At 43.4% G+C, this 23,826-nt stretch overlaps 1 protein-coding gene across 1 annotated transcript in view; it reads left to right on the forward strand.

Moving 5' to 3' along the window:
- The first annotated feature begins 8,528 nt into the window (after positions 1 to 8,528).
- The window catches only part of rasgrf2a (Ras protein-specific guanine nucleotide-releasing factor 2a), a 37,225-nt gene continuing 21,927 nt past the window's right edge, over positions 8,529 to 23,826 (forward strand). Inside the window, exon 1 of the mRNA XM_069673181.1 lies at positions 8,529 to 8,807. Within this exon, the coding sequence (XP_069529282.1) occupies positions 8,529 to 8,807 (279 nt within the window). The remainder of the gene's footprint in view (positions 8,808 to 23,826) is intronic.

The raw sequence follows: 23,826 nt of genomic DNA on the forward strand, positions 1-23,826 counted from the left end.
ACGCCACCACAGCAGCTTAAAACCATCAATATGATCATGTTCCTTCTGATTTAACCTCCAAGTTCAGACAAAAAGGTCCCAAAAAGACAAAATTAGAGAGTTAGATAATTAGATTAATTATGTCTTAAACCACCACAAACATGAGCGTTGATAGAATCACGTTCCTGCTGATTTAAAAAACAAAAATGACCGGAAAAGACAAACTGAAGTTGAATAATAAATGTCCTGCTGTCTATCGACACTTCTTACCTGCAGTCAGGATGAATCCTCTCCTGCAGACGTTCACTCCCTCCTGTTCCTGCAGAGCTGTGACTGACTGAGAGCCTGCAGAGTAACACAGAGCTGCAGCTGTAGTCAAGGTTCCTCAGGTTGTTTCCTGCTCAGACAAAGTGTGTGATGGAGAGAGAGAGAGAGAGTGTGAGTGATGGAGAGAGAGAGAGAGAGAGAGAGAGAGAGAGAGAGTGATGGAGAGAGAGAGAGAGAGAGTGTGAGTGTGTGATGGAGAGAGGGAGAGAGTGTGTGTGTGTGTGTGTGTGATTGTGTGATTGTGTGCTTGTCGTCAGGCAGCTCTAACTCACGGTTTATCCGTCCTCAGAGCTCTGGAGAGTTAAAACACGTAAAGGTGACTCTATAGAAACCCGGAAACGCGCACGCGTGCCTGATTCAGCAAACAGCCTTTTAATTATCACTCCGCCTCGCAGGACTTTTCTTCAGTCACGTGCAGCACCACCAACATTATTTCAGCCACCGTGTGAATGACATCTCCAAGACAACCGTCAAAGAGGCCGGATGACGGAACATGTTGTAATTGTGCGCGTGGAACTGTTCTTTGTGCGTGTGGGGGAGTGCGCGTGCAGCTTTTGTGTGGATAAGATCCTGTGTGTGTACTTTAATTACTGCAACAGAAAACAGAACACAACGTTACAACAGGCTTTTTATCTGACGTCTTTTAAAGACCGGAAGGAAACGAAGTCCTGTGAATGTGCTGAAAATGAAAAATGTATTTTTAACATTAGAAACTTTAAAAATAATTATAAAGGAATAACAGGGACATACGACTAAAACAATAACATCTATAGACAGGTAACAGAGGTATTGATTACAGTCTTATTGATCCTTTACCTCATTCTAACACACACCTGCCCCTCCTGTCCGCCTGCTCTGTATAAATGTGACTTTTAAACATTCAGTATGAAGCTGCTGGTGGTGTAAAAGCGGAGTCCTGTGCAGCAGGAGTTATAAGAACATCATTGTTCTCTGTACCTCCGCACAGACTGTCACTGAGCCAGCTGTTAATTGTTCAGATGGAGGTTCACAGTGTGCATCGCTCTTCTGTAGCCATAGAAACACTGAGAGCACAGGGTGCAGTTCATGAAGCCGCCACTAGATGGCAGCAGCTGACAGGATTCTTCCAACGAACAGGTTTCTCCTGCCGTTTTTATGCACTTTTGTTTGCTCATTAGTTATTTCTTTCCCGCATGTTGTTTGTGCATCTTGTAATTTTTTCCTCTCAGTTTTGTGTCTGGATTTTGTGCCTCTTCATGTGTGTGCAAATAAATAAACATATCAAATATCTTAAAGGCAAAACAATCACAACAATTGAAGAAACAAGTCTGAACAAGCACTCTGTGTATGTTGATAAGAGTAAAACCTAAAGTTAGTTTTCATGTTTCAGATGTTAATGAGTGTTTTATGTGTTCGACCACAGAGATGTGTCCCCATCGTTAAGTTGTAATCATGTTTTATTTAAATTAAAGTTATTTAAAAGTGAATTAAATGTATTTAAATTCAGTTAAAATGAACAAATGTTTAAATAAAAATAGAAGATCAGAGACAATTAAAAACTAATTTGTGTAACAGAACTTCTGACCCTTCGGAGGGGCCCTGACCCCTTGTTTGGGAACCCCTTCTATCACTGTCTGATAGTCCAGGTGTGGAGGGGTTGATTCTGAGTCTCACGGTCTGAGGGTGACGTGGAGTCAGGGGAGGCTGGTTTCTGTCTCACGTTTCTGTTTCCACTTTGTGTCCGTTTCAAGGCTTCTTGGACGAGATTCTCTTTGCAACATTGTCCAAAAAGAAACAGGTGCAGGTGATAATACAGGCCTTCATTTCAGGAGAGGATCCTCTGTGCTGCCTCTTTACACAGTCCTGGATGTGAATCCAAACAAGCCTTTATTCCTGTCTGTCTCTCTGTTCTGCTGGAAGTCACCGCTGTGAACAAGCACTCTCAGCTGGAATCCAGAGACGCCCACGGGCCTGTATGTTTAGCCGTCGTGACTAACCAGGCACCTGCTTGATCGCGCTCTTAGAGAAAGAACTCTTCAGCTTTTATTTGAGATTTTTTATAGAGAGCGACCAGGCAGAGCGCTGAGCTGCAGTTTGCTCTTTTCTCTCTCTCCAGCAAAAGATGGCCGACATGACAGCTCCATAAAAGTGAAGCCAAACCCTCTCTATCGCCCCCTGCTGACTGGCTGCAGTATAGCTCATAAAGCCCGCCTCCTCCATGTTAACAGATGGGACATGAGTCAAACTATAAAATCTAAATAAACGTCAAATACATTTTTCTCAAACATGGTTTCTGTCATTATAGTTAGTTCTTATCATGCTGATTTATGTCCAAGTGTTCATTTTTCTGACAAGTTTACTTTTAATTAGTTATTTGATGCTGTAAAAAGGGGGTGTGGCCTCATGATTGACAGCTCTGTTGACAAATGGGGCTCCTGCAGCGTTCTGTTCCCGAGTAGCAGAGTAGAGGAGGAACGGCGAGAGGGGACGTAACTAACACTAACACTACAGTCATTGAACTTTCCATCAGCGTGAATATCTGCTTCAGACCGACACAAGAAGCTGTTCTGCTGCAGACTGAGCCCACCTGAGGGCTCCAACACGGTAAGGACACCTGAGGGCTCCAACACGCCAAGGACACCTGAGGGCTCCAACACGCCAAGGACACCTGAGGGCTCCAACACGCCAAGGACACCTGAGGGCTCCAACTCAACGACTTTGGTGCAACTTCATCTTTAAAGTTTGTGTTTGTCAGACATTCGAGAGGTTTATTTCTGTTAAAGCAAAACACAGGGAGACAAAGAGAGCGTTACTCAGACATATCTCTGTTGTGAAGCACAGGAAAGGATAAATCACATCATCTATATCTGCAGACCACTAGACTAAAGGGTCTTGTTATGTGGAGGAGTCGAGGCTCTGCTCTGCTGTTCGCTTGGTTCCACACAGACGCTCTCCAAAAATATCACACGATACGTAACAGATGCAGAAGCAGCTGTGGAAACAAAGTGTTCAAGAGACAAAGATAAAGTTTGTAACAGGAAACAAACGTCTCTGAAGATCTGTTGTGCACCACGGCAGAGGGAACTAGTTGTATTGATGTGTATCAGTCATAGTCGCACCCACTGTAACTATAATCCCCCATAATCCTTTGCACGCTATATCTATAGCTGAGTGAGCTGATATTAAAGCCCCTGTGCTCCACCCGGGACCACCCGACAGCACACACCACTCCCTCGTTATAAACGCAGCGATAATCCTGTGAAACACAGACGAGGAAACTGTCCGTCTGCACAAAGCTACTAAAGCTAACACTTTTTACATTTCAAAATAAAAGTTTAAATGTTACTAACTTTGAAGCTGCATTAATTGGTATATTTTATATGCAATTAATCCAATAACACAAGATTGTTATGCCTTGTCTCATTTTTTATTCACTTCCTGTTTTATTTTGTGTTCCTCACCTCTCCTCTCTTTCCTGACGCTTCACTTCCTGTCCCTGATTGGTGTCACCTGCACCTCATTAGCCTCACCTTCCCGGCCTATATAGTCTGCTTGTTTGTCCTTGCACCGGTTTGCCAGTTTGTCTGTCCACTCCTTCAGTGTTTTTACAACCTGTTGTTTGGATTTTATAACTCTGGATTTTTTCTCCTCCTCTCCTGGTTTTGTCTCTTCCTGCCTCCACATCCGGTAAGCTTTTTGTACTTCTTTGCATATACAGCACCTGAGGCCGGTACAGCACCTGAGGTCGGTACTACACAGCAGCATTTGTAGTTAGCGACGTAACTCCAAGGTGATACCTGTGTTTTTAGATCTACCACGGTTTTTCACTCCTTACCGAGTACATCTTGGTTCTCCAGTTGCCTTAAAAACCAGTGAACATGCCAGAATAACACAGTACAAGATAGTCATATGTCTGCATTGCTTTTGCTGCCCCCTAGTGACTGCTTTAAAGCCACTAAAAACTCGACCCATTTAATTTTCAAGATGAAATACCTAAGAATAAATGTTGTTAAAACATCCTGATGTTTAGGAGGAGTTTGGCATCTTTGTACCCGACCCGAGTTCCCTTTTCGTCCCCTGTTTGGTGGCGTGAAAGTAGCAGTGAGTCGAAATGTTCTGTACCGCTCGTTTAAACCGTGCAGCTCTGCAGCTCTGGGAGTGAGCAGCTGGACAGTGTGCTGTGTTTTCATGACAGTTGCTGTGCTGCTTTGTGAGTGTACACATTGTCAGGCTGAGCCGCTCTCCCCCCTCCGGCTGAAACAGTAGAAACTGAGCAGTGTGTGTGTGTGTGTGTGTGTGTGTGTGTCTGGTGCTGTGATGCAATGTGTCCTTGCCCTCTCCTTTGACCTCACAGGGATTGTTTCTCTCCGCTCCTCCCCGTGCAGCTCCTCTCATGATATTAAGCCTGCAATGAGACTTTTTCATTTGTCAGCATTTTCCACTGTTAGCATGAGAATGTCGGAAGCGTTCTCTAAAGCTGAGAGGAGGCCGCAGGAGGAGGTCAATCTACATCTTGTGAGTTAATGATGGATCATCGAGACCTTATGTTCATCAGTTTACCTGCAAAATCCTGAATCACATTCCATCATCGTCAAGGTGGTCATAAAACTTAATTCAGCCTTTTTCTCATCTTAAAGTTTTTACACAAAATGCTGCACACACGAGATGTTGCCTCAAGCTGCTTCTGTTTCTGCTCCTTTGTTCGTTTATCCTCTTATAAACTTCCACCAGGAGCATGATGGGAAAAAATCTCAACAGGAATCTACTTGCAGTCTTATAAATATTAACATTGCAAGATACCCAGTCTGTGCAAAATCTTATAGTGTGTGACTACAATGTAGAGGTCAGAGGTCAGACTTTACTCTTATAGTTTTTCAAAGGTTTTAAGTTTCGTAGTAATGTCTATCTATGCCGACTTTACACACAGTAAGCTTTACACACACAACAAACTTTACACACAGTAAGCTTTACACACACAACAAACTTTACACACAGTAAGCTTTACACACACAACAAACTTTACACATAGCAAACTTTAAACACAACAAACTTTGCACTCATAAAACTTTACACACAGCAAACATTAAAGTTTATTTAAATTAAAGACATTTGGTTAACTATCAAAGAAGATTCCAAATATCTTTAGTTTTCATCTTCTTCATATCAAATTGTCAGTTTCAGCACATTTCTTCTTCAAACCCTCCTCTTCATAGTGCTGTAAGTTTCCTGCACATGCATCTGAGCACGTACTTGTGCTGAAGAGTCTCAGGATCAGGTGTGTCAGGAGTTGGCGTGTGGTCCCCTAACAGGCGGTCCTGTAGCATCCCGGTGGGCACAGATCTGCAGCAGCGTGGGTTTGATTATCCTCCGTCAGCCTGGCTGATGTGGGCGGCAGCGAGTCTGCTCAGCTGTCAGAGATGCTCTCTGGCTTCTACTGAAACTGTGTTTTTCTCTTTATATTGCAATGTGTGTCTTTGAGATGTCACTGCATTGTCCTGTGTCCTATGTTCTCTCAATTAAAGCAAGTATGTTCAGGACTTTGTAGTAAAAGAAGAAAAGCTCCTCCCTGCTGCCTGCACCGCCAACATCAACCGTTTGGTTTGTAAAAGTTCTTAAAAAGAAAAAAGAAAAATCTGGTTTTTATCTGTTAAACGACTGAACGGTTATCAAAATAGTTTCCTGTAAGTTTTCTGTCAGTCATAGAAACAATCGACATCGAATGCAGATGTTCTGTTTGCCGAACGTTACTTACCAAAGTGTCAAATGTAGTGAAGTAACATTTTCCTTTGAGTAAGTGAAGGTCCGTTTGGAGGAGCAGCGTCAGACTTCATCACAGTAAACACATTTTAAGCTGCCTGACAGATTAAACAGCTTCGTCTGCGTCACACTGTGTCTTCTGCTGGAGTTCCTCTGTGTGATACATGTGTTAGCTGTTACTTTGCATCCACAGCGTGCTAAAGTGTTGCATGTCTGTGAGCCTGAACGCAGCCTGACCTTCACCTGACCCTGACACTGTAGGGGAACACCAGGAGTCTCTTTAATTCTCATCCTCCCCCCTCCACGACTCCCCTTCAATCAGCCCCCACCTCACCCCCAGTCTGTGAGCAGAAGTGAAAGGCAAACTGTGTGTCAGCTTAGCTAAAAACACACAATTATATACACACACGTATAACATCTGCCTCCGTGCACACGCACACTATCGACTTAAGCAGCACAACATCTGTTTGTGCTTTCAGGCTGAATGACAGTTTGAAATAAACACTCGTCCTCTGAAGCAGAACTGCTGTTACACAAATAGAAACTTCTGCTTTTGTCCACCTTCAAGTGTGTGTGTGTGTGTGTGTGTGTGTGTGTGTGTGTCTAAAATCATAGTTTAAAAGATATTTATATGTGTGTATCACAGCTGAGCCTGGCACTAATGATGTTTCATTGTAATCAAAATTATGACATTAAAGAGGTTCTGCCCACAAATCTGAAGAAACAGGCTGTAATGTCTTCAATCAACGAAATCTTTCAAGGTAAATTAGTCTAATTAAAGTTCTTGTTCTTCCACTGACAGGCTCAGGTTATTATTCCAAGTGTCTGATAACATTACAGAAAGGATCCATACAGAGATAGACCTTTTTGTTACAGAGGAAGATGATTGTTTTTAACCACAAAACAGCGGATATATCGCTCTTTTCAAAGACACCAGACTCCATTGACAAAAACACCAATTTAAACTTGCAGAACACGTGAGTTGCTGGTTTACTGCTGCCTTGTTTGGTTGGTTTGTTTGTGTTGTTTTGTGGATTTGGTGTTTTCAATAGTTAGTTCAGATCAAAACAATATTTTGTAGCGCACAATAACGACACAAAGAAAGATCCAATCAAGGCAGCTGCAGACAAGAAGCTCCAATTTTCTGCAGGGTAAAATCACTGTTTTTGTCAGTGGAGTCTGGTGGGTTTGAAAAGAGCGATCGAACACTGTTGTTGTTTAACAATGTTACTCTGTAACAAAGTGGTTCCTCTTTCTGTGATGCAGATAGAATTGTTCTGAACCTGTCAGTGACCAAAATAAGAACTTTAACTGGAAGTATTAGAAATATATAATTTAACAAATGATCACATTTATTAAGAAAAGCAACAAATATCTTTAGTTTTAAACTGCTTCATATAAAGATTATTAACTATTGTCAGTTGCAGGACAGTTTGTCTTCCTGCTCGTAGTGCCATAACTCGCGTATTTATCTGAGTGCGTTTGTGCTCAACAGTCTCAGGTGTGTCAGGAGTTGGTGTGTGGTCCCCTAACAGGCGGTCCTGTCGCATCCCCCATGTAACTCTAATGGTCTCTCTGTCTGTGATGCACTTAGAATTGTTCTGAGCCTGTCAGCGACCAAAATAAGAACTTTTAGTGGAATGTAGTGGAGAATATAATTTATGATTTACACTACTGCAATATGACCTCTTCACTGCTGATGATACGCGGATACATTTACTGACGTTTTTGACTGCAGGACATTTACTGGTAGTTCAGTATTTTCACAGCAGAACTTTGAATACTTCTTCACGTGCATTTAGCAACAACCTCTGAATAAAACAGGAAAGATGCTTTAAGATAGACGTTAAAGAAAACAGCTCTTTACATCTGTCGAATAAAGTGAAGGTTATGAGACTGACACTCCCGCCCGGCTGTGATTGCACCGTTAAACTTTCAGCCAATGCAGGCCTCACGCTCTCCTGCGCACCTGCGCTCTCGGGGGCGTTCCTGGGCTCGTGCGCTCCTGCTCGGCGCAGCGGGGCAGCAGACAGCAGCGCGCGGCGGGCTGCAGCGACCTGTCTCTTTAAGTTGGTGTCAAAGCCGATTAGCGCTGATCTCCGTCGTGATTCTGTTTTCACCGTCTGTTCCCTCAATCTATTTTTGTTTTTGCGCTGCTGACGGGACGATAAGCTCCCCCGTTTTCGGCTCGAGCGCCCGGTAACTCCTCGCGAAAGTTTGGAGCATGGGAAGGCGGTGAAGTGGTGTTTTCTGCGCCGCTGCTCGCCCACATCAAAGCCCAATGTGATGCGTTCTGCGCCGCGGACTCTCCAACTTTTCCTACCATGATAAACCCGGATTACCTTCCCCTGATAACCGCTTTCTCTCCGGTATCACTCCGCTAAAAATACCGCCACAGAAAGCGAAGCACGAGATGTGATGTTCCACCTCCGGTGAGAGTTTGAAGTTGGCTCCAAATTAAAAACAAAAACCCGGGTGGACGTAAAATGCAGAAGGGCGTGCGGTACAATGAGGGCCACGCGCTGTATCTGTCGGTGGTCGCGCGCAAAGAGGGCACCAAGCGCGGCTTCCTGAGCAAGAAGACTACCGAGAACAGCCGCTGGACCGAGAAGTACTTCGCGCTCTACCAGAACGTGCTCTTCTACTTCGAGAACGACCAGAGCACGAGGCCCTCCGGGATATACCTGCTGGAGGGATGCACGTGCGAGCGGGCACCGGCGCCCAAAGTCTCCGCCATCAGCAGGGAGCCGATGGAGAAACAGCAGGTGAGAATCCCAGTTAGACCAGTTTAAAGTTTCCCCTCATCAGTGTTCAAGGATGGAGGATGCTGCTGCTGCAGAGGAGGTGATTTATCCCTTCACTTTAGTTCTTACAGTTTCTGCAGACTCAACAAAGTACTATAAAAGAGTGTAATGCTGCCAGAACATAAAAAAGTGCCTCTTAAAATGCGGAAGTCTTCAGTGATAAAGACCCAAAATATTTCTTAACAGTTCAAGGCTGTAAAAAATATCCTTTCAGTATTGAGTATTCAGTATTCACTCAAAAATAAAAGTATTAAAACTAAAACGCACTCTGTTTTTAGTTTAGGTGTAACTACAGTGTAGTACTGCATCCTAAATCACTGAAATGAACAATAATTCATGTTTTTCTTCCTTCATTAATATCAGTTAAGTTCTGTTAAATCCTGCTAAATATCCACGGATGAAAAGAGGGACTTTAAACCGAAGCTAAAGCAATGATTTGATCGATTATCCAGCTCTTACACTGTGATGATTTCATGTCTGTTTTGATATCAGTTTTGGACTGTTGGTCGCACAAAACGAGGCTGCTGCAGAAGTGTTCGTTAATGTTGCAGATCTAAAGTTTCTCTTTAAGTTCAGCTTCCCTCTGAAGTCCTGTTCAGTTTAATTCAGCCTCCAAACGAGTTCTGAAAAAAACTGAGAGTCAATTTACTGAGAAAAAGCAGAAACGCCTTGTAAAATAAACAGAGGATATTCTCAGTAAAGTTTTCTCGCAAAATTCTGTGTTCATGAGTTCATTTTACTCTTGTTTCATCAGCGAAGTTTACGAGCTAATTTTGGTGGCTGGACCGAGATTTTGAGTTATATGTACTGATCAAACTTTTAACTCGGTCCTGCCAGTTAGTGAGTAAATGTATGCGGTGGTAGACTGAGTAAAAAGTACTTATAAAGAACAAGTAAAATCTACTGATGAAACCAAAATCTGCTCGTAAACTTCACAAGAATTTTTTGGTTAAACTGAATGTTTCTCCATACGTAGACTTTACTGAGAAAATCCTCTGTTAAGTTTACAAGGAGTTTCTGCGTGGACATTGTTACCTACGCTTTTCTACGTAAATCAAACTCCCAATTATTTTCAGTGCTGTTCCTGCACGCTATCTCAAACTCAGCTGTAAGTTTTTATTTACCATTATCTTAAAGAAAAGGACACGTGAAGCTGCCAGGAACCCAACATACAATATTAATGTACAAATCTGTCATGAAATCCTTCAAAATATTAAAACACAGAAACATGTCATCAGCCTGCTCACATGTGACGTGGTTTAACAGTTTGCAGGGCATCTCTGAAAATATGAATCATTCAACTTCTTTACGGTCGACACATAAATCAACTGCCAGCTGTTTCCTCACCCTGTCTGTGTGTAATGTATAAATAAAGTTATATGGCTTTGAAGACAACAGAAGAAGATTAAGCACAGATGAATCAATGATAAGAAGGTAGCAGCAGCCATATTTTCAAACTCTTTCAGAAAGACACGACCTGCAGAGTTTTCTGCTCCTCCAGTCTCGAGACGTTTTTTAGCAGCTGAGTAGAATCAGAAAATCCTCACATGTAAGAAGCTCGGAGCCGTCAACCTTTGACTGTGTGGTTAAAAATAACTGAAAGTTTCTAAGAATAGTTTCAGTTAAATGATCTGTCCATTGATCGATGACTCAAAGTCCACTTGTTAGATTCTTTGAACACATCGTTATAGACTGCATGGTTCCGCTTCTGTGCAGACGTCTCTGTAACACTTTATATTGACCCTGGACACGTTCTATCTACGCCACCTGGTGATGAACAACAAATCATCTACAGGTCGCTCAGAGAGGGACACAATGACTGTAAAGGATATAAGCAGAATATTCTCCATCCTCTGGGAGGCCCGTGAATCTATAAAGTGCCCACTCTCATACGGGGGGGAGACTCGTCGTGACTTAAAGACTTGTGCATTGTGCACTTTTTCTAAACTTAAAGTCCACAGCTTCTTCCTGAGGTCCTTTACGTGGTTGTCAAAGTAAAGTTAAACGATAAAAGGAGAAAAATGTTCCCTTCTGAGGACGACCTGCATTCAGACACACACGTGTAAAGAGACGCCACCAGGACGCTTGTCAACTTATGATGTGAGCATAAACGTCATTAACCTCAAATATCTAATGTGTTAATATGTGACAATAGTTTAAAAACTGTTAAAAGTACAATATAAAGGCAGTTTTTATGTATTGCACAGTTAATTCAGAGATTTACTTAGTTCAGAAACGTCCCCTTCTCTTACGTTCACAGTTCCACGCTCCGTCTGCTCCGTCTGCTCCGCCTCTAATGTGGCTCTAAACTCTAACATGAGGAAGTTAACACATCTGTTGAGGCCCTACAAAGAGTTACACATGAACAGCCTGGAGCTGTTTGTTATTAGATTATAAAGAGAGTTATCCTTTGTGAAAATATTTGTTCTGTTGAACGCTAATTTAAACAACTCATATTCCTGTTTGTGCTGCTGCAGGGTTTAAAGATGTGTTTATGAACCACCAGCAGCTGCAAACAAGTCGATTTAATTCTTTTCGTCAGTGTTTAATTCACTGTTTATACCCGCTGGATTTTATCAGGTGAAAATGTAATCGACGTAACGCCTCGATGGACACCTGATGATTGCTGCAGCTTAATACTGAAAATCACACTGACAGAATAAATCTCTCAATGTTTCTATTTTTATTATTGAAAGTTTGTTTAAGCCTCAGTTTCACACGGCCTCTGTCTCTGCACCAGTCAGGACAAAGAGGAGGGATTTGTGCCTCTGTCACAGACAGGGCATTCCAACAGGGGATGTTCTTTTTATCTTATATGACTCTATTTTTATGTTTCATTTCAGCCGTCCCCTGTGAGGTCTGTTATATAAAACAGAAGATTAAATATCCGCAGTTTGGCTTTTGTGTTCTCCCCCAGCCCAGTAACAGACCCGCTGATCCGACAGAGGAGACCCTGTGTGTGTTCAGTTCTGCTTTTCCTCGGCGTACCAGCAGGGGGCGATGATGACAGACGCCAGATGCCAAATGAAGAACGCAGTTTAAACAATCGTGAAATGAACTTTAAGAACTTTAGTATTTTTTTAATTGATTTTTAGTTTGACTTTTGTATAAACTTTCTAGAAGCCTCTGATTTAGCGTGGTGAGCATTGGAGGTGTCGTTGAGTGTAAAAGAAATGGGTCAGAAATCATGTTCTACCTCCTTGTCAAAATCTGGGGCCTACATTACCCACAATGCAACTTGAGCACCAATAGGTTCAGGTGTTATTCTAGACGTGTGTCTTGCAGTCTTGTGCAGAGATAAGCTGCAGGCGACGGAGGCCTGATAGATCCCACAGACGCTGACTCAAGTGACGTGTATCAGACTTTACACAGCTCCTTTCAGAGCCGCTGCAGGGTTTATAGAACGTGTGTGTATACAGCAGCACTCTCCAGCACCTGGAAACAGACTTAAACATGGTGGAGCTAGCATGCAGACTCTTCTTTCCACTTTCAATGAGACTTCTGTCCGGTTATTTTTAACTTCTAAACATCCTTTTAGAAACTCAGTCCGGATGCATGTACCCCTCCTTCATCTTTGCACCCAGTGCAAGCAGTGAAAGCAATCATTGCCGTCTCATCATAGTCAGGACTTGTCCACTGCTTTAACAAACAGCACCTTGGTCCTTTTGTCCTGCAGAGAAACACTCACAGGCTGCAGATAATAAAGATTTCAGTCATATTTAGATGGAAGGCAGCGTTAACTCCTTGCAGCTTCTCCTATTTGCAGTCATTGTTATTCTTCATCGTTTAGGTCCACCTTACAAAGCAGAGAGAACCAGCGCTGAGTTTTGTGTTGGATGTTTGTTTAACACCTCGCTCTTGTTGTGAGTCCTGTTGTCGTACATGTATGTGCTGCTAGCAGGATGCAGAGGAGGACTTTACTCTGTTATTTACACTTTGACTTACACATGCACAGAGACGGTTGTGATGATGGAGATCCAGGATGATGTTCCACAAAAGGGATCGTCCTTCCTGCTTCTTAACTGAGCTCGTGCCCTCAGAACAACTACTTTCCTTATTTTTACACAGGAAAAAATGCCAAGTCATGAGTCAATATTTCAGTTTTAAAATCTTTCAAACAGCTTCCAACAGAAATCAACTTGTTTGAAGGATTTAGAAAGAAACAAGAAGAAACAAGGCAGCGCTAGAGTCGAGGAAATGAAGCACGACTGCAGTAGATACGTCCGATAGGTTGGTTTGCATTGAAAACTGGTTTAAATATATTAAATTATAAGAACATCAGACTCTTTATGGCCAGCTCAGATCAATGATTCGCAACGAGACTGGATGCAACTGCCAAAAGGATCCCTGACATCTGATTGTAAACGTTCTAAAACTGGGCCGTCCACATCAAAGCAACGGAACGCACCCAGACGCAGCTGACCGTCTCCATAGCAACGACGCACTGACATACCCCACTACTTCTGCATTAATACTATATATCGTTAGAATTAGGCCCAGGTTACATGAATGTTTTAGCTGGATTTCTGTTGTCGTTATAAAAAGAAGTGAATGACAGTGACAGTGACATGCTCACTATGTTAGCTGTAACACTGAGCAATAAACGTCAAAGACGGAGAGTTTGGAAAGAGAGGATCTGGAGCCGTCTTTGGCTACTGCAGCGCCAGAGGCAGGGTGCCTACGCCAATGTATGCTGTTTCCTGATTGGCCGAAGTGAAATAGCGACATCATTAAGTTCTAAAACTGCATGACCAGTCAAATCTTTTGCAACTCCACGCAACGTTCTAAAACTGTTTTGCTGCGTTGCGAATCATCGTTCTGAACTGGGCTTTAGAAACAAAATGCTCCAGCATTAAGAACTATGGTTGTCATGATACCCGAATTTCAAACGCTGATACGATACTAGCAAAAAAAAACACGATGCTCGATACCTGATTCGTTACCATGGCAACAAAAATAGAATACCTAGGAACAAATATGAGGTCATTTTCTTGTCTTTCGTTTCCCACCTTCACACAGTGCGGTCATTAAACACAAAGCAGCTCATCTGGCAGACTGTTAATAATAATGAAAGGCTTCATGAGCAGGATGTGTCTGCAGAGGGTCTGCCCTTCAGCTGCTGTTTGGGAAGTTTCTGGACGTCCATCACTGGGCGGTGGTCTGGAGCTCAGTTGACAGTCCGTGGGTCGGGCTGCCTGCTCTTTGTTTGCCGATCTGTGAATGAAAACATCCAAGTTACAACTGATCAAAGTGTTGCTGATATTTTCTGTTCTATCAGTTTATCGACTTGTTTCAGGACAATACTGACTTTAATCGATACAGTCGGTCTCAGGATTATATTGTTAATATAAATAGAAATACTTTGAAATGATTGCTTATGTAATGAAATGATTTGTCGACAAAAAGACGGAGAGAGAGAGAAACCTGAAACCAGCCTTCTTCTCTAACAAACCGTCTCTCTCTCTTTTCACTGTTTCTCTCACACACAAACTAAAGACAGTGAAAGAGGACAGTGCTGCTAAGCTGCGACCCGTGCAGGCTGACAGCTTGGCATTAGAGCCACAGGGAGCTGTCTGTCTGCCTGCCTGTGTTATAGCTGCTGTTTACTCCTCAATGCAGTGAATACATCGGTGATAGTCAGCTGGGAAACAGGCCGGACTACAGCAGAGATGCATTCAAGAACCTTCAAAGTAGTCTGTGAATAAGACTATTGTCAGGTAACATAGCAAAAGAACCACCACCAATGTTTAGCACTTTCAGCGGCCTCCATCTTTGTGTTTTGGAGCCTGGAGTGACCATATGTTGATGAGTGGGTGGGGCTTGAGAGGATACAGTCTATGCTAGCTAGCTTAGCAACCCGGCCGGCACGTTTAACTGTCATAAATTGGTTACCCATCCATCCATCCATCCATCCTCCCATCCTCCCTCTGTTTATCCGGGCTCGCGGTGGCAGCAGGCTAAGCACGTTAGCTCAGATGTCCCTCTCGCTAGCAACGTTTTCCAGCTCCTCCTGGGGGATCCCGAGGCGTTCCCAAGTAAGGTGGGTTATATAGTCCCTCCAGCGGGCTCTGGGTCTACCCCTGGGTCTCCTCCCAGTTGGATGTGCCTGGAAAACCTCCACAAGGAGGCGCCCATGAGGCATCCTAATCAGATGCCCAAATGTCTCAGCCTGCTTGATGGGCTCCATACAGAGTCCATAGAGTATGAATGCAGCCCTCTTTGGACCCATCGTGCACCATTATTGCTATTGCTATATTTGCGATGCAAGAAAAGGCTTTAAACGAAATGTACAACTTGTCAATCACAGGTAGCCCCGCCCTAAACCCTCCCCTGCTTTATGGTCTCTGTGGCTCTAAATGGGAGCATCAGTGACTAAACGAACATCATGCTGTGTTTGTAAACAGTGGAGTCGCCCCCTGCTGGCCACTCCAAGAATGCAGGTTTAAGGCACTCCTGCTGTGCCTTCCGTTTCAGACCCCGGGGCTACGTCCACTTCGTATACAGTCTCTGACGGAGATGCAGTTATCCTGAGAGGAAGAACATCAAACGTCCAGACAGAACGTAAAAAGATTGAGGACACAAATGTCTTTGTTTGATCTCTTGTGTCATTTTAGCAGCCGTGTGAGTGTTTTAACAGAGCGACATTAAAGTCACACAAAACATCAGAGAGCTTCAAAGCTCTCTTTGCACATTTGATGTCCACTCCACGTTTAATATTCAGTCCCCTGTGTCTTTGTTTTATTAATCCTGCTCATCATAAGCAGCATTTTCATCTGAATATACTACTTCTGTTAGACTTCAAGGTCATCCTCTTAAAGGTGCTTTTATCGTCTTTTAGAAAACTGAGGTAAACTTTGGTCCCAGGTGGGAAGAAGCAAAATAAGCAGATAATCAAACCTCAAACCTCGGAGGTGCAAACAGAACCGTTGTTTGCGTGTTTCTCTGTTTTAACTTTGATGTTAACGTCATTCTCCCGCGATCTTGTGATCTCGCGAATCCAGCTGCTCGGGCCAGCGCTTCCAGACACGCTTCCTGTGGGCGAGGGCGCGTGCCATCGGACGGACCACACGGAACGCGCAGGACATGGCTCCTGTGGGGTCGAGGCGTAACATGAAATGAAGTAGTTTATCTCATCTTCAAACTCTCCTGAGTCGACTCATTTCTATTGAACTTTTTAAGTTATAGTAACACAAAACAGATACCGTAAAATTCGGTGTTGAGACGCACTTTTAATACTTTTTTTTTTCAATAGCTGCCATGTCATGTGAGCCAGTGTCCTCAAATCAATGTGAGATGTTAACACTCACTTTGACAAACGAGACACGCCTCATTACATTGGATTTAAATGCTGCTGATATTTTATATTATTTTATGTAATATTAATTTCATATTAAAATTTCAGTTAACGTCTTTTATTAAGAGACTGTTTTACAGTGCCAACTTCCTCCTTCAGTCAGCTCGCTTCCTGATTGGCTGTTGTTTGGTTCCTCGTGATGATCCACAGAGTGCGTGCTCGGCTGTCCTCGGGGATCCTCCCCCCACACGTTCAATATTTACAATCTGAAATCAGACGTTCTTCCGCACAGATCGGGGGAAGTAAAATCACTCTTAACGTCCCTCTCACCACAGGAACGTCTGCAGAGATCATCCTCGAATCATCAGGACTTTGATACTTTAGTCTGAAGGAGGGAATCGGGCTCTAAATCAACCTGATTATCTCGTAGCGTGGACCCAGCCTTGGAGCATGCAGGCTGGACACTTTCACTGTCTTCTGCAGAGCACACCTGGACAGCTCGTGTTTACCCCGTGAACACACTGTTTGTAACGTCCCCATTCATTGGATTAGTCTAATATGAGTTAAATAAGCTATTAACTATGAGCAGTGAGTGGGATAGATTTACTGCCTAATGAACTGGAAACATGATAAGCCTGAAAGCTCCTGCAGCTCTTTGTTTTACAGCCTGTGATTGTTTCTGTGTTCACTCAGAGAGAAACAACTTTGATTTGTAGCTTACAGGAGAAAAACATCACCGGTTTATCTTCTCATGACTGTCGTGTGAGGAGCTCTTTCCCACTTCACTTCTGGCTGCTGATTTGGCTGTAAAGGTGACGGTAGATCTGTCAGGACACAATAACTTAGACTGCTGTGCAAAACTTCAAACCAGCTAGGTTAGGTCTTACTTCCTGGAATTTGATGATCAATTTAAAGATGAAATCCGAACAAAACTTCGTTGATTACCTGGGAGGTTATGTTTTCTCAAATTGGTTCATTTTCAGAAAAGAAAGGGGGTCTACTTTTCCTGAAACTTGGAGGAAGTTTGGATCATGGGCCAACAGAGGTCCCATTAAATTTAGGAGTGAATCAATGTTATTGACCAAAGTAAAAACTAACATATAAAATAATTGCTGTTGCAGATTTTTCTTGAATAAAAGACTGCTTTGCCTCGCTGCAGGTCTCTTGGTGCATTTCTACTTTGAACAGTTTTGCTGTAATAAAGTCGTGGCTGGATTTAGACTGAAACTAAGCTTTATATCTGAGTTTTATTTTGAAGGCTAGAATCCATGTTGGTTTTTTTTTGTGTTCCCCTGCCAAGCGTTGCTTTATGCTAATGTTGCTGCCCCACTATATGCTACTTATTTTTTATTGTATTATTTATTTATGTATTTCGGTCAGTATTAACAAAAGCTCTCCCCTTTAAAACAACCACAGAAGTTATGTAAACATTACAAATAAATACGTTTGGGGATAAACCAACTGAAAAGGTGTTGGCTGAAGCTAGGCCTTATTTTGCAGACCCTTTTTACACAACAATTTCTGTTTGGCAACAATTAAATTATTTGACTTTAGTTAAACTGAAGCAGAGGGAGGGAGCGGGTGATCGTGGACTGAAGTGATGACGTGATATAAAACTTAGTTTGATCATGAAGCCTGACGCTCCTCTACAGCTCTGTGTGAAAGATATGAACTCCACAGCCGACTGGAGTCTCTGTGAACAGTGACAGACAGATCCACGTGATTAAACGTCTGTGTCCTCCCCGCGCTGCGTTGTTATAAACTATGATGAACTGATGGCAGGTTACAGCTCCTGCTCGTGTCGTTCACAGCACGGTGAGACGTACTTTATACTTTATAGTGACGGACGGACAGATCGAGACGTTATTGAGCCAGGTACAGAGCATGAAACACACACAGATCTGTGATCTCTCTTCAGCTGACCAACAGCGCATGTCACAGAGACAAAAGAGGAATTTCAAGTCGACTGACGAAACACAGAGAATCGACTTGTCAACTTTCAGGGGGCAGTCCTGCTTTTTAAAGTGTCAGTATGAAGTTAAATGAAACATTAACGGCGTTCAGTGATGAACGATTAAATTCTGGTTTTAAAGAGGAAATTGATGGTGTGGTGGATGGAAAGCATGTGTGAGAGTGCAGGCTCATGTTTGTCTGCCTTGCTCTAACAGTTCTAGACAAGATGAGTGCAGAAATGTTGTCTTTTAATGTCCTTTAATTTTAAGTGTTCATGAATGTTATTGCAGTGTCCTGTAGTCTGACTGCTGGTGTGTAATTCAGTCTGTTTGTGTAACATGGAGCTGCTGCTGCTGCTGCTGCTGCTGCTGCTGTCCTGGACTAAGAATAGCCTCCTCACTGGTCCTTCTCGCCTGCAGTCACTGTCTGAATACCAAGTCAACACAACTGCACCTCACACACACTCTGCTACACACCGCTGGTACCTGCGCTATTTGCAGCCCACCTTTCACTGTACTGTGAGCCGGTCCGTCTGTCTTTGTCTGAGTGCAAAACATGAGGTGGGTGAGCTGAGTGTCAGGAGGGACGTCAGGTGAACAGATGAACAGTCACGCAGGTATTTCAAGTCAAACTACAGATTCCATGTCAGAGTTTTTCCACTTCAGCTCCGGTTCTTTGTTTTTATCCAGAAAACGAGCACAGACTAACTTTTAATGTTACATGCAAGGTGGTAAAATGTTTATTTTTCAGACGTATAACCTTCGAACAGTGAGGACACTTTGTGTGCCATGTTTATGGATCTGTAGGTGGCCAGCGAGGGCGACAGGCCTGCAGCACTTCAGCTGTGGTGACTGGATTTGCAGCATTGTGCGTGTTTTCTGGGTTTGTGTGTTTGTCTTTGCATCCTGTCTGTGTTTGCACAGCGTTGCGTTGTTACATGTGTTCCTGAATTCGCAGTTTCTTCTAATGGACACCATTTGGGTCGTTGCAGCATGATTGCCCTTGTCAGCCACCGTATATTCACGCCATGCGTCCTGATTTCATCACAGTTTTACACTTGTCATGTCGATGAAAACCTGCTAGTTTTTTGGTTCAAGTCGGGAACCAGCTTTTTGTGGTTCTAAACTGTTTTATGAGTGTTCTAACGACTGCAGATCGGGACCCACGGGACAGACACAGAACGAGTCTCAGAGTTAAGTCTGAAGTTTAATGTTCGTAGAACGCGCAGAGTAAACAGACGATCTGGCGAGGAGTGAAACTCTGAGCGGGGCTTTTATCTGGCAGAGTGTGGAGGTGGGTTGGTTGCAGGTGAGTGGCAGGTGGGCAGATTTGATTGGCAGCAAGCTGTATGGATCCAGACCCAGCTCCTAATGAAACACACACACACACACACACACACACACGTGCACACGTGCACACACACACACGTGCACACACGCACACACACACACACACAGAGAGAAAGGGGAAACAAGGGGAAAGGAGACTAGAGATGCTTTTCGACAGCAGGAACTTTCCCCAGGAACTAGGAACCTTTTCAGGCTCTAAATTTAGTTCCAGGGTCGTTGACTTACCCCCTGAAAAGTTCCTGCTCAGAGGGTTGTACTTTCCAAAGGTCCAGGAACTTTCAGAGCGGGGCCTGCAGTGCTGATCGTTTCTGATTGGTCGAGTACTCACAGCGTTTTATTACACACACTAGGGCTGCATGATATTGGATAAAAGCATACATAGTTCCTTGAAGCGCTTTAGGATCCTCACTAGTGACTGAAATGCTCAGAAAAGATTTGCTGCATGTACAAGAAAAGACCCTTTGTCTCTTGTGTGTTGTAACTGCTTCGACAGGTCACCTGATATTAATCAACAAATACATGAAATGCATTTGTAGTTATTATAACGGTCAGTTCTCCAGGATTTCGAAGCTTTTCCTGGACTTGTTTCGGCCTAAAAGTTTCAGGTCAACTTGTGATGTTTTGAGGCTTTTTTTAGTTTTCCGAGCGACCGGGACAAACGCTCCAATAAAGCCGTCTATCAGCTGAGCCAGCTGTTTGTCATCTGACATCACTTCAAGTCGATTTCTGTGACAAGACGTCGAATAAAATTTGTAAAATGACACTAAAGTCAATAGCCATGAAATGAAAAGAGCCTCTGGTTGGTGGAAAGTTAGGAACACAGATTGGTCATTAGACTCGGAGGAGCGGCCGAGTGAACGGAAACATGGAACATAAAAAGTCAAACAGTTTGTGGGAATGCTTCAGCTCAGCTTCCTGGAGGGACTGAACATTTGTCAACAGGAATTTTGACTCTAAACAAAACGAGCGTCTGAGCTAGCTACACACAGAAAATGGTTAATTGTAGTTTTAACTGAACAAAATGAGGAACGTGTTTATTTGTTCTGGACTATTTTCAGTGGCGGATGAATCCTGATGTAGTGCTCTTGTATTGAAGCAGCAGAAGTGTTTTCTGTAAACCTGCTGACAAACAACAGACATAAAAACCTCCTTTGTGTGGACGATCACAGCATTTTAAATATTTAAAACAGCATTAAAACAAAGTGAGTCCTTCTTGCTGTCTCGTATCGAGTCCCAGGACTTCACTTCTGATGACGTGAATAATTCAAACACAGAAACGCGGCTCCTCTAAGTCGTGTTGTGATTGTGTCTGTGCTGCCAGACTCCTGATTCCTGTGACCGGACGCAGTGATGCTGAGTGCGGGGGCACGGCACGGCTTAAACCTGCCTCTGTCTGTCTCTCTCTCTCTCTCTCTCTCCCTGTCTGTCTGACTGTCTGTCTGTCTGTCTCTCTCATTGTTATCCTCCAGCTTAATGCAGGCTTGTGGCTGGGGAAGCCGCATTAGCAATACGACGATCTGAACAAGCCTGGGTGGTTATGTAAACCACCCCCCACCTCCCTCCCCCCGACACACACACACACACACACACACACACACACACACACACACACACACACACACAGACTCTCGCTCTGTCTCACACACACACACAAACAAGCCCTTAAGCCTCTCTCTGGTCCGTAGCCGGCACACGCTAGCAAGTGTCTCTCACCCGCTTATCGTTACATCATTACTACACAGGCCTACTTTCTCCTGCAGCCTCACACTCACATATGTTGTCAGATGTTGTGATACAAACTGTAAATAAATATCCAGAATGCTGCACGGCTCCATCGCCTGCATATCGCTAACAGTTAACAGTTATCACACAACCACATATCAAACGTGTGCGTGTGCTGGGTCGATGTTTCAGTTGTTACTGACACGCTTTGTTTTTATTCTTACAGCTCATTCTTACTTTTTATTTCAGATAAAATCAATGCACATGCAAATCAAAGGTCGGCATGTTCAGAACATTTGCACGTCCGTACATGTATTTTCTACGCTATTGATAATGACGATGTTCTCCTGCAGGAAAAGAGGGAACACTCAGCTGTTAAGGTTTCATATTACAGCAGCTTTTCTGAATGTTTTGCTCAAATATTAAAACATGAAGGAGTTATTTTGTCGTCTTTCTAATGGCAGCTTTAGTCTTTCTTGGACTGTTGTGTTTGAGGTCTCTGATGCAGAGATCTTCCACCTGTTGGGACCACAAAGCTTCGTCATGTTCTGATATCGCTCGGCGTTCTTTTGATCACAAGGAACCGTGAAAGGCAACTCGAGTATAAAACACTTAAAGTCTACTCACTTTGAAAACAGCAAAGAGAAGAATCTCAATTTCTGTTTCACTAAAACACAAGTCAGAGATATTTTTTACACTAAGCTCACACTTTTGTCTGCATCGCAGCAAAGCCAGGAGGTCCTGAAACACAAAAGGCAGGTAAGAAGTGAGTGATGACGTCACACTGGTGGTTGATTTAGTGTGTTTACAACAGGCAGTTGCTCTTTCAAGATAAAGTTGCAGCTCAGCTCGTAGCCCCCAAAGCCCCACTGAAAAGCATCGGAGAGTCAAAGATTTACTGCTTTATTCAGAGTTTGTCTGTGTGCTTTGTCGAGGAGGCCGTTTAAAGATAATTTGGCTCCTGTTAAAAACCTCATGAATGATGAACACAAACCTAAAATCAATCAGAGCACAGAGAAGCTAGTTAGTAGCACCAGTTCACAGATTCTCCTGACATTTTATGACCACAGAAGAGCATTAGAGAAACACTGATCTTTAACATAAAACTGCTTTATTCAGGGTTTCTTTTGGTTTTAATCACCCGGTCTGTTTGTTTTGGAGAGGAGGAGACCTCCTCTGTGGATAGTTCATCTCCCAGTATGGACCTCAAAAACCATGACAATAAAGGAATAATCAAGCAGAGAACCTCCAAACAAGTTAGAGGCAGCGCAACGTCTGGTGGCCACAGAAGAGCATTAGAGAAACGTAGATTTTTACCATAAAATGAATTATTCAGAGTTAATTTGTTTTAGTTCCAGGGTCTGTTTGTTTTAAAGAGGAGGAGGCCTCTGTGGATAATTCGGCTTGCGGTAAAAACTTAAAGAACCCCTAGAAACTAGTTGGCCGTAGCTCAGCTCGCAGCCCCTCTGACGTTCTGTGGCCAAAGAAGAGCCTTGAAAAAACGCGGATGTGTAACGGCTTTATTAAGTGTTTTTAACAGGTTTAACGTCTCGGCTCGGTTTGTTTTGGAGAAGAAGAGACTTCTGCAAATAATTTGGCGACAGATAAAAACCTCAAGAACAATAAACACTGAAGGATGTCGAACATAAAAGCAAGCCTAGAACCAAGAAAGACCTAGAAGCTAGCTGGTGGCAGCTAAGCTAGCTGGTGGCAGCTGACGTTTTGAGGCCTCAGACGAGCAGCTTTTATCACTGTGTTTAACAGGTTTAATCTCGGTGTCTGCTGGTTTTGGGGAGGAGGAGGCCTCTAAGGATAATTCGGCCATCAATAAAAACACTGAAGGGTCATTTTAAGACTCATTTGTAAAGTTTACAGCCTGCCATGCTGCTGCTCCTGCTTAGATCTGTGTGCAGTGACAAAATTTGAGTCGACTCGACACTGACGATACAAATCTTCAACTTTTAGCGATCAGTCCTGATTATTTTTGCTCATTTTTGCTAAAACATGTCATGTGACACGTTAAATCAGGCCACATTAGAACAAATGTCACTGGAACATGACAGAACTTTGCACATGAATATGTAATGTACATAAATTCACATTGACCGTGCGGACCAGCTGGGTTGTAGGTTTCCAGGCATTTTCCTGCCACGAGCTTTCAAAGATCGTCAGACATTTAATGTGACGACTTCCCATTTCTAAGGAACATTTATTTTCTTATCTGTGTCAGTGGCCAAAGACTTGTCAGCGCTGCTCTTGTAGTCACATAATTAGATCACTGACATTGGTGTGGAGATGCTGGAGGGGATCTAACAAGCTGTGACATGACGGCTCGTCGGCTGTTAATGTGTTTCGACAGAGCGGCAGGACATGGCGCTATAAAGACAGAGCGGTCGTCGAGGTTACAACCCAGAGGCGTCGTGGCACTCGGGAAAGACACAAGCGTTTCCTAGAACTGCAGGCAGGCCAGCGGCCCCCGATCAGCCGTCAGCAGGGAGGAAAGGGTTAACAGAAGAGACTGAGATTAGACCAAAGCCCCGTCCGGACTGGATTAAGGCGGGGACAGAAATTTAAATCATTAAACCAGGCGGAGTTGAACAATTGGGATGTTCCAGGGTTTGGCCTGAGAGACTCCAGCTCTGTAAAGTTGCTACAACAGGAG

Source organism: Semicossyphus pulcher, unplaced genomic scaffold (genome assembly GCF_022749685.1).
Source record: "Semicossyphus pulcher isolate SPU_LCO1_2020_fin unplaced genomic scaffold, fSemPul1.0.p SCAF_22, whole genome shotgun sequence".
NCBI lineage: Eukaryota > Metazoa > Chordata > Actinopteri > Labriformes > Labridae > Semicossyphus > Semicossyphus pulcher.